The 11418-nt window shown below is 41.4% G+C and overlaps 1 protein-coding gene across 1 annotated transcript in view; it reads left to right on the forward strand.

Moving 5' to 3' along the window:
- The window catches only part of LOC126249593 (uncharacterized), a 156573-nt gene extending 149214 nt beyond the window's left edge, over positions 1–7359 (forward strand). The window contains exon 4 of the mRNA XM_049951257.1: positions 5857–7359. Within this exon, the coding sequence (XP_049807214.1) occupies positions 5857–6871 (1015 nt within the window). The 3' untranslated portion in view covers positions 6872–7359. The remainder of the gene's footprint in view (positions 1–5856) is intronic.
- Positions 7360–11418: the final 4059 nt, after the last annotated feature.

Below are 11418 nucleotides of genomic sequence, written 5' to 3' on the forward strand. Positions count from 1 at the left end.
ATGATACTGCGAGAAGAGTTTGACAAGGCTATGAAAGATCTAAGTCGAAACAAGCCTCGGAGTAGACAATACTCCGTCAGAACTATTGATAGCTTTGGGAGAGCCAGCCGTGCCAAAACTATTCCATCTGGTGTACAAGATGTATGAAACAAATTAAATACTCTCAGACTTTAAGAAGAATGTAGTGGTTCCAATTCCAAAGAAAGCAGTTGTTGACAGGTGTGAAAAAAATTAACTTTAATAAGTTATGGTTGCAAAATTATAACACGAATTCTTTGCAGAAGATAGGAAAAATAGGTAGAAGCAGAGCTCGGGGAAGATCAGTTTGGATTCCGGAGAAATGTAGGATCACGCTAGGCAAAACTGACCCTACGACTTACCTTAGAAGATAGGTTAAGGAAAGGCAAACTTACATTTATAGCATTTGTGGACTTAGAGAGACTTTTGACACTGTTGACTGGAATACTCTCTTTGAAATTCTGGAGGGAGTAGGGGTAAAATACAGGGAGCGAAAGGCTATTTACAGTTTGTATAGAATCCAGACGGCAGCTATAAGAGTCGAGGAGCATGAAAGGAAGGCAGTGGTTGAAAACGGAGTGAGACATGGTTGTAGCCTACCCCCATTGTTATTCAATATGCACATTGAACAAGCAGTAAAAGAAATAAAAGAAAAATTTTGAGTAGGAATTAAAATTAGGGAGAAGATATAGAAACTTTGAGGTTTGTCGATGACATCGTAATTCTGTCAGAGACAGCAAAGGACTTGGAAGAATAGTTGGTTGGAACGGACAGTATCTTCAAAGAAGGATGTAAGATGAACATTAGCAAAAGCAAAAAAAGGATAATGGAATGCAGTCGAATTAAATCAGGTAGTGGTAAGGGAATTATATTGGGCAACGAGACACTTAAAATAGTAGATGAGTTTTGCTATTTTGGCAGCAAAATAAGTGATGAAAGCTGGAGTAGAGAGGATATAAAATGTATACTGGTAATGACAAGAAAAGCATTTCTGAAGAAGAGAAATTTGATAACGTCGAATATCGATTTAAGTGTTAAGAAGTCTTTTCTGAAAGTTTTTGTCTGGAGTGTAGCCATGTATGGAAGTGAAATATGGACGATAAACAGTTTCGATGAAAAGAAAATTCAAGCTTTCGAAATGTGGAGCCACAGAAGAATGCTGACGATTAGATGGCTACATCACGTAACTAATGAGGAAGTCCTGAATACAATTGAGGAGACAAGGAATTTGTGACATAAATTGACCAAAAAAGCGATCGGTTGATAGGACTTTCTGAGACATCAATGGATCACCAATTTAGTATTCGAGGGAAGTGTGGGAGGTAAAAGTCGTAGAGGGAGACAAAGAGACAAACACAGTAAGCAGATTCGGATAGATGTAGCTTGTATTAGTTATTCGGAGATGAAGAGGCTCGAACAGTATTCAGTAGCATGGAGAGCTGCATCAAACCTGTCTTCAGACTGAAGACAACTACAACAACAAATCTATCTTTTTCAGTAATGCTATTCGTGCTACAGCCATTTTGCATTTTGTGTCCTCTCTATTTCGGCCATCATAAATTGTTACCTATAACTTTTAGTGTCTTATTTCCTAATCTAATTCCTTCGGCGTCGCCCACTTTAATTCGACTACATTTTATTACTCTTGTTTTACTTCCGTTGCTGTTCATATTACAGCCTGTTTTCAAGATATGCATCTGCTCTTTCAAGTCATATAACTGCAGTCTGGTTTCTGTATAAGGTATAAGTAACCTTTCTTTCCCTGTATTTTATCTCTACTGCCTTCAACATTTCAGAGTGTCAACATTATCAAAATCTTTCTCTAAGGCTGTGTTCACATGGCACCTACAACGGTCATCAGACGCCGTCGTCATAGATCGCCCGTTAGCAGTTGCCAACAGCTCGTTCACATCGCGGCCGATCTATTCTATGTATGAAGCAGGTTAGATTTGAACCTCCTGTGGTGGGATGTATACCACGATGCCTCTTATGCTTGGAGACGACGCCGAATGCACGTACATGAGCTATACTTGGCGGGTACTGTACACTCTTTCCTCAGTCACTGGAATAATCATACATGCCTACAAACATATGAGATGGAGACACGTTCTATTATACATACGCACTCGAGATGACTCGTGATGACATTGAAAAGCAAGATTACAAGCACTATATACTCTTTCAAATAAAACCAGAAAAACAGACGTAAATCAATTATCCTTAAATGACTGTCATTCAGTGTACGCTTGAAGGACGATGAAAAATTTTCGAATGAGATACTGTGGACATCTAAAGCGCTGAAAAATGTAAAAACAGACACTACGTTTGCAAACCATCTCACGTAACAGAATCACCACCCCATTGGCATAAAAGCTTGTGTGTGTGGAAGAGACTTGGAGGCATTAGAAGGATTCAGATAGACTATATAAAGTTAAGACAGAGATTTCGAGATTGGATTTTAAAGCGCAAAACGTTTCCAGGAGCAGATACAGGCTCTGGTCATAATTTATCGGTTATGAACTACAAATTAAGTCTGAAGAAATAGCGAAAAGTTGGGACTTAAGGAGATGTGTGTGTGGAAGAGACTTGGAGGCATTAGAAGGATAATAATTCGTAGAAAGCTAATGCCCATTTACCACAACCCAATAAATATCCATTATAGTAACTTTAAACATGAGGTACGGTCACCCTTCTCACTACAACAAGTTACGAGGGCTATTCGGAAGGTAAGGAACGATAGGTCGCGAAATGAAAACCACAGTGAAAAGCTAAACTTTGCAACAGTTAGCTACAACTTCCAGCCAGTTATCTCCATTGTCGCCAAACCGACTTAGACGTTTGTCGTTGTACCAACTTTCCAATAACCTTGTTATAGAAGACAGCCGCCAGCGCTTTTCGCCAATTCTATACGCTGACCTACAGCTCGTTGTCTGCACCAAAATGTTGTCTTCATAGCCAGCGGTTCATGTCAGCAGAGATGAAACTCAGAGGGAGACAATTACGGGCTGTTTTGTGGGTAATCAAACATTTCCAACTGAAAACGATGCTGGAGCATCTTCATTGCCCCTGCATAATGCGGCTGAGAATTGTCTTGAAGAAGAAAACGCACGACAGTTATGTAATGTTGGCTGCATAGCTTCAGGCGAAATTTCTCACCAGGCTCTCGTACTTGGCGGGAGACACTATCGTTCTAGGTACCTTTATGTGCTCCCTGTGTGCTCAGAACTAAAAAGAACGACATAATGCGATCGACGGGCATACTGGAGACACTGCCCAACACACCTGTGCAAAACTTCATCGGATTTTCACTGTGGTTTCCATTTCGCAACCGATCGTTCCTTACTTTCCGAATTACCCTCGTATTATTTCAGGTTATCATTTCCACCTAAAATTTCCGAGAAAGATTTTGTCTACTTGTAATCCCAATAAAAATGTAGTTTCAGTCTACAGAGTCCAAGCTATATTCCGATTATGATATTTTTCATCCTCAAGATTCCACAAACACCTTCTTCCTTGAACTAAATTTATAAATTTCTCACAGTTCGTATTTTGCGTGTAAGAACGCCGACAGATTCTACCGAAGAACACAAACCCATTTTAATTTCACCAATTGTCGTCCGAAATCTCCACGGTCGGACCATGAGATCAGCTGCATTGTGACCATGCAAGTAGGCTACTGGCACTCTGATTTGAAACGCTCTGCCGCTCGGTCGTCGTCGGAAACAGCCGAAGTCGGTTCCACTGTGACCGCAGCCTAAATCTACAAGTGCTATAAATTTAGATTTGTTTCTTTTAATCTGTCTTATAAGATAAGTCAGAGCGTCAGTATTGGCACGCGTGTTCCTACAGTTCTCCAGAAACAAAAATGATTTTCCTCGAGACTGGGTTCTTCCAGTTTTTCCATTCATCTGTGATGTCAGTATTTTAGAAGCATGCCTTTTAAACTGATAGTTCGGTAATATTCGCACCTATCAGCACCTGCCTTCTTTTTAATTGGAATAATTTTATTTTTCTTGAAGGCTTTCTTCCCCGCGACATTTATAGTTTGTACACCAGGTGGAATAGTTGTGTCATAGCTGTCTTTCCAGAGGACCTCAATAATTATGAGGACATGTCTAATCCATTGGCCTTGTTTTACTTACGTCTTTCAGTGCTCTGTTAAATTCTTCTCTCAGTATTATAACATCAAATTCATATTCATCAACTTCTTCTATGCTTTCTGTAAACTGCCATCAAGTTTATTGTCCCTTGTATAGCCCATCTATACATTCCTTCCACCTTTTAGCTTCTTTGAGTAGTATTGGCTTGCCATCTGAACTCTTCGTATAGCTGCTTATCTTTTCTCCAACATTCTCATTAATTTTCGGTTACGTGGCGTCTTTCTGTTCTCTAGTATGGATGCTTCTGCATCCTTGCATTTTTCGTCTATTCACTCCCGCTTTGCCATTTTGCATCTCCTGGCAATCTCATTTTTTAGACTTCTGAATTTCCTCCTGTCTGCTTCATTTGCTGCACTTATTTTTTTCTCATTTTGTCAATTAGGTTTAATGTATCTTCTTCTTGTGGTGTCCAAGGATTTCTGCTGGGCTTTGTGTTTTTGCCTATTTGACCCACTGCTGCCGTCACTTTTTCATCTCTTAAGGCCACCCATTTGTCTTCTATTGTTTTCCTTACACGTTTTCATTCAGTCGTTGTCTAATGCTCCCTTTGAAGCTCCCAAAAACATACACTCCGTTTCTTTCATCTTATCCAGCTCCCATCTCCTTAATGTCCCAACTTTTTGCTATTTCTTCAGATTTAATTTGTAGTTCACAACAGATAAATTATGGCCAGAGCCTGTATCTGCTCCTGGAAACGTTTTGCGCTTTAAAATCCATTCTCGAAATCTCTGTCTTAACTTTATATAGTCTATCCGAATCCTTCTAATGCCTCCAAGTCTCTTCCACATACACAAGCTTCTTTCATTATTTTTAAAACGAGTATTAGCGATAGTTAAATTATGATCTGTGAAAAATGCAGCCAAATAGCTTCTTCTTTCATACCTTCCCCCTGATCTATGGTCTCCAGCATTTGGTGAGTTATTTACAAGATATCCTTAGTGAAAAGGGCGATCTGTGCTTCGCAAAAGCAGTGTTTTCTAATCACCAGCTGAGTCTTTAAAACAAGATTATTTTCCTTGAGGAATGTTAGAACTTTCGAGTTTATGTCACGCTAAACGACGCTATCGGTAAGGCAGACGTCAAAAATTCCCGTCGCGCCCAAGGACCTTAGAATATCGTTAATGGTAACCCGCCTGTCAAATGTAAAATAGAGTTCGGTAGACAGCTTGGTTCATTTCAAGAAGAACAAACTACGTGCTATGTTTCACCATTCACCTTCCTTTTATATCATGCTCATACGTAATAAAACAAATACTTCGCAAGCGCTCATCACACCCAGTCACACGAAACAGTTACAAATCTGATAGTCAAAATATCGGCAAGATGCAATATTATTCGGCGATTCTCGTGTCGATGTCACTGAGCTCTCATAACCTATCAGTTCTTCTGTCACTGCTTCTCTACTAACAAGACAGTACTCTCCGCTGCTTTTTATACTTCAGGGTCCACAAGTCGTGGCATCCAGTAGTCAATCCTATATTACGCAGGGGTGTCCAGATAGCCTACTTTTGATCAGATAGTCTACATCAACATCAACGAGGAGTTTAATTGCGCTCTCCTTGTACATAATACATACAACTGATTTCCATTAAAGTGTCCAGTGAAAAAATTAAAGTAGTAGTGCGGTGAGCCGACCTGGAGCTCAAATGTTAAAGCTTTTATTTTTATTTTTCCACAGGTCCCGGAGCGCAGAGAGCGTGGAGCGTCCGATGATGGTCAGTGTTTCTGAAAGTTCTGGCAAGAATGGACGTTACAAGAGAGAAGTGGGTGCCCTGCCCTCTATGCCATCTGCTACCAAAGCAATGGAATACTCAAAACGTCGGCCTGAAATGGGATCGAGCGGCTTTCACGGAGACACATTTTCTAGCGGCTTCGGTGAATTCTGGACCATGAAGAAGAAAGGACATGTGAAGCGAGACCCTGAAGTTGCAGAACCGATTCCATATTCAGACATATGGTCAGATGAGGAAGTAGAAAAAAAATCTGGGATAAACGAAGAGCTCGCTTCCGACGAACTGCCTGCTCGGTTTAGGGAGGAGAAGCTCCTGTTTGGGCAGCAACTGTCGGGTGGTGCTAGGAGGCAGTTACTGAAAAACAAGGGCGACTGGCAGAGAATCATCTCGGCTTCTTTTCCCGTTAAGCCGTATATGAGAGGGAACGAAGATGCAGTACTTGACATGCTTCGCTCCCGCATGGGTTCGATGAAATCTGAGAGAGACCCTGGTCTTGACGACGCTGCAGAACAAAGGAGCTTTTTCGAGAAAAGTCCGCAAATAGGCGAGACTGTCATAAATCGAGATGCACTCCCAAATGGACTCGCTGATTTGTGGAAAACAAGTGGGTACTCTCAACAAGAAAATCTGCAAAAGAGGCGGCCCGAGATGGGATCCTCGGGATTCCATGGTAACATGTTCAGCAACGGTTTCGGAGAGTTCTGGCCGATGAAGAAAAAAAGTAACACTTTGGACATGGACGGAGACGTTGGCGTTGACAAACTGATGCCAATGAAGAGGAGACCGGAGATGGATTCCTTGGGATTTCACGGTGACACTTTCCATAACGGCTTCGGAGATTTTTGGCCGATGAAGAGATCCACCCCTGCAGAAAATTTTGCCACTGGACGCAGTGATCCTAAGACCGAGCAGAACTACACACATTCGAAAGAATGCTGCGGGGATAACGAAAAAAACTGATCTAAAATTAGCGCAAGTTCAAACTTCAGATGATAACGTAGTTTAGAGTGGCCTATGAGCCTAATACTATCCTAAAAATGTATGCTCTTACTGTCGTATTTGTTAACAAAAACATGTATGATATCGATAAATGTAATGAACAAGGAAAATGTCTTTGAGATAACTAAGTAAGCATTAACACTGTAAGTTCCCTCTGTGCAAGCTTTTTTAGATAACCCTGACTATTTTTTCAGGCTGCAGACTACGTTAATGAAAACCCTAAGTGTATATACAAGTCTTACTTTTTTGTGAATAATTTACGCTGTCATTTTACTTAACAGTGATGAGCTGTTTAGTTTTTCAGATACTGATGTTTTCAGGTGCTGTGCTTAACACAATATTGCATGCTGATAAAAAAGACATATTAATAGAATTAAATATTCACTGAGTATGTATACATTGTGACACAAGACATTTATGAAATAAATTCGATTAATTTACCTGCAACACTCTGGAGTTTTTGGTGGAATTAGATGCTTCCATTAAGGGAAAATAATTGTTTACAGAGAGAAAAAGTCTATGTGTCACGAACATAGCTGGCTATAAATACTCCTTTTCTATAAAATCTGATGACGATCCATCTATAAATAAAAACATGTGAGCGTTTTACTAACATTTTTAGATGGAAATCAATCACGAAAAAGGAAGTAACATACTAATTGATGATGTAAATTGCTTTTCATGTAGATCTGTCTATTTTTTTTTTTTTTGCGTGAATACGGTGGTGTCCCAAAAAACACCGACAAACAGAAGTAAGTAAAAAATATCTGGTAAACATGGGCTTTAAAATGTGTACTTTACGAGCTAATAGCACTTGTTCAACTTCGCTACTATGGAAACATCTCTTCTACTGAACGAGTGCTCATAGCTCTGAAAGTAAGCATTTTAGAGTCTGTGTTTACTAGACACTTTTTTATTATTTTGGTCCGTATTATCTCCTTCCAAAATATGAAAAGGAGGAGCCTGTCCCTAAAGCTTGTCGGTGTTCATATACGTCTTTTTTAGGCCGAAGATGACGAGTAGGAAACTCGTTAAGACACTACAGCTTGGGTAATATTTAGATTAAATTTAATCATTGATATTCTCCGAGAAAGCCTACATTGCCATATAAAAACAATTTGTGTGACAGACAATAAATGCAGTGCACTATTGAAGGAGAAAAGGTAATGATCAATACAAACACACTAATATGTTCTGATGTTATATTGTGACTATATCATCCAGTTATCATCTTCCTAAAGCTAAGGATTAAGCAATATGTAGATAGAGAGCTATCGCCAGACAGACTGTCCACGGTACGGTACATAAAATACTCAGACATGTGTGCGAGTTATAATCCCTTCAACATTCGTCAAATGATCGTGTAACTTTTTTTTATTTTCTGATTCTAAGATAATGGATATGCTGGTGGGAATTTGGTATTTGGTTTACGTAGTCACTTGCACGACTACCTGACCAAAAAAGTGAAGCGGAGGAGAAAAGAAAATGAAACTTCAAGGGTTCAGAGGATATGTGATGTTCTCAGTGAATACAATATCGAGTCAAATTCACAAAGAACTTGACAATATGAGCCGAATTATCAGTATGATAAGTATAGCCTGGTTGCTTGCATTGATTCGCTTGTGAAGGGTGTCGTAAAGCCATTGTATACTCTCCTGAGGCAAGCTGGGTGAAAACTAGAATGAGTTTTCCACTCTGCAGCGGAGTGTGCGCTGATATGAAACTTCCTGGCAGATTAAAACTGCGTGCCGGACCGAGACTCGAACTCGGGACCTTTGCCTTTCGCGGACAAATGCTATACCATCATTTTTGTTTTGTTTTGTTCTATATAGTTCGTTGCATTTGGTCTCGGTGGACGTCACAATGAATCCGTTCAAGTTGATCGTTGATTCCATGACTCAGTTTTTTTATTACAGAGAGCACGCAGCCCTCTGACCGAACACGCTGAGCTACCGTGCGGGCGTACCGTCTGAGCTACCCAAGCGCACGACTCACGCCTCGTCCTAACAGCTTTACTTCCGCCAGTACCTCGTCTCCTACTTTCCAAACTTCTCATTCTGGAAACATCCCACAGGATTTGGCTAAGCCATGTCTCCGCAATATCCTTTCTTCCAGGAGTGCTAGTTCTGCAAGGTTCGCAAGAGAGCTTCTGTGATATTTGGAAAGTAGGAGACGAGGTACTGGCGGAAGTAAAACTGTGAGGACGGGGCGTTAGTCGTGCTTGGGTAGCTCAGATGGTAGAGCACATGCCCACGAAAGGCAAAGGTCCACAGTTCGAGTCTCGGTCCGACACACAGTTTTAATCTGCCAGGAAGTTTCTGGATCAAAACCGTTGTAACTGGTCCTTGATATCACGGATCCTGGCACTGGGACGGAGATGTCGTCCGAGCTGGTCCAACACAAGTTCTATAGCGGACGGATCTGGGGATCTTGCTAACCGTAGGAGTACCTCAGTATCAAGCAGTCCATAGAAAGGCGCAAAATGTGGTCCATCATTGTTCTGTTGAATGATGACACCACGATACTTTCGCATCAGAGGTAACACATGAAGAGACAGGATGTCCACTGTGCCGTCAGAATTCCTTTAATCACTACCATCTGTTACCTGTAGTCATATCTGATGACTCCTCACACCACAGTTGGTTGGTTGATTTTGTGGGAGGGAACCAAATAGCGAGGTCATCGGTCCAGTCAGATGAGGGAAGGATGGGGACGGAAGTCTGTCTTGCCCTTTCAAAGGAACCATCCCTGCATTTGCCGCAAGCGATTTAGGGAAATCATGGGAAACCTAAATCAGGATGGCTATACGAGTGTTTGAACCGACGTCCTCCCAACTACGAATCCAGTGCGCTAACCACTGCGCCACCTCGCTCGGTTTCACCCCATGATCCAAGGAGTAACACCACTTTGCTTATCCAAAACATTGGAAGAACGAGATTTCTGCCCAGGCTGCCGTCATACACATCGATGATGGTCATTCGCGGTAGTAAACCACTGCGATTCATTGCTGAAGGCAATGTGATGCCATTCAACTGGAATCCATGCTTCTCAGCCAAGGCACCACTCCAAACGCACCCATTTATGTTGTGGCGTTAATTGCAGCCAAGGTAATTTCCAAGTCCTGCTGCAGCTAGTTTCCGACCAGTGGTGCAGTATGACACAGAATATTTGCGGGGAACGATTACTTCGTCTAGGATGACAGGCGCAGATGTAATGGCGTTACGATATGCTTGGTACACAATACTGCAGTCCTCTCTGATATTGGTCAGATGTGGTCGACCAGAACTTTAACGACCAGTATGCCTGCCCTCACATTCCCATGCAGTCCAATATCGGGCCGCTGTCTCATCTGAATGCCCCACAAATCTGGATATTGCACGATTCGACCAGCCTGCCAAATAGAGGCCCACAAAGATACCCGTTTCAAACTCAGATACTGTCTCACACGAGTGCGTGGCATCTCCGTGTCATTCACAGTGGTCACTCAACATCTGACTCTGTTCAACGACCTTTGTATAACCTAAGTGTTTTGGTAACTACACTTTCGATGTGAAATTGAGAGACGTGCACTGGGGAAAATGTGGAGTGGGTGTAAATGTAGGAGCCCACTCGGTGGTACTGGCAGACGCCGAGCCGAGCGGACGCGACAGCAGCGGTAGCAGTAGCAGCAGTTCTTACACAGTAATTTAATTTAGTTCCCTTTTTTTTCACATGCTTTTTTCAAAGAATTGAACTATTCCTGATGTGACTTACCAACACAATTACAAGGATAGCGTACCAATAGGGACAAGAAAGGAGGCATGAAGGGCGCCAGAAACAGAAATAACAATCATCCATTTATTGCACCATTACACACGCACATCATGATATATGAGACATTACAATTGGCATACTCAAATCTTTTATGACCAACAATATGTATCACGAAGGGCACACACAATGGAGTTTAAGAAATTACAACGGCACATCAACTCCGCTATGACAAACAGTGTGCATATTGAAGGCCGCACAATTTTACCAATGTAAGAAATTAAAATAATACTAGCATTAAATTAACTAAAATGCCTTGAAGGAAATGTTTATGAGAAGAACACGAGGGGGCCGCAAGGGAGGAGGCTACATAATACTCAACTCAGGTGCACCAAAACAAACAACGGACATCAGGCCGTGCCAACAACGGACACGTAAGGCACGCAACTACTCTCTCCGTTGCGGTTCCGCGCGTTCCACCCAAGTAATAGCTACCTGAAACATTTTAGTACTTGGAACAGTACACCAGTGATCAGCAAATTAAAAAAAAAACAATAACATGACATAAAAATACAATAATTTAAGAAAATCACATAATATGATGCTTAAGGTCTTTCGGTAATTAACAGACTACGAAACAGGTAAAGGGGCACGTGCCACTATTAAATCTTCTGTAATTACACTACTAAATTTCTCAGTGCCTAAGTTGCAATTAACGCAACAATATGGTTGGTTGGTTGGTTTCGGGGAAGGAGACC

This window comes from Schistocerca nitens, chromosome 3 (genome assembly GCF_023898315.1).
Source record: "Schistocerca nitens isolate TAMUIC-IGC-003100 chromosome 3, iqSchNite1.1, whole genome shotgun sequence".
In the NCBI taxonomy this organism is placed as follows: Eukaryota; Metazoa; Arthropoda; class Insecta; order Orthoptera; family Acrididae; genus Schistocerca; species Schistocerca nitens.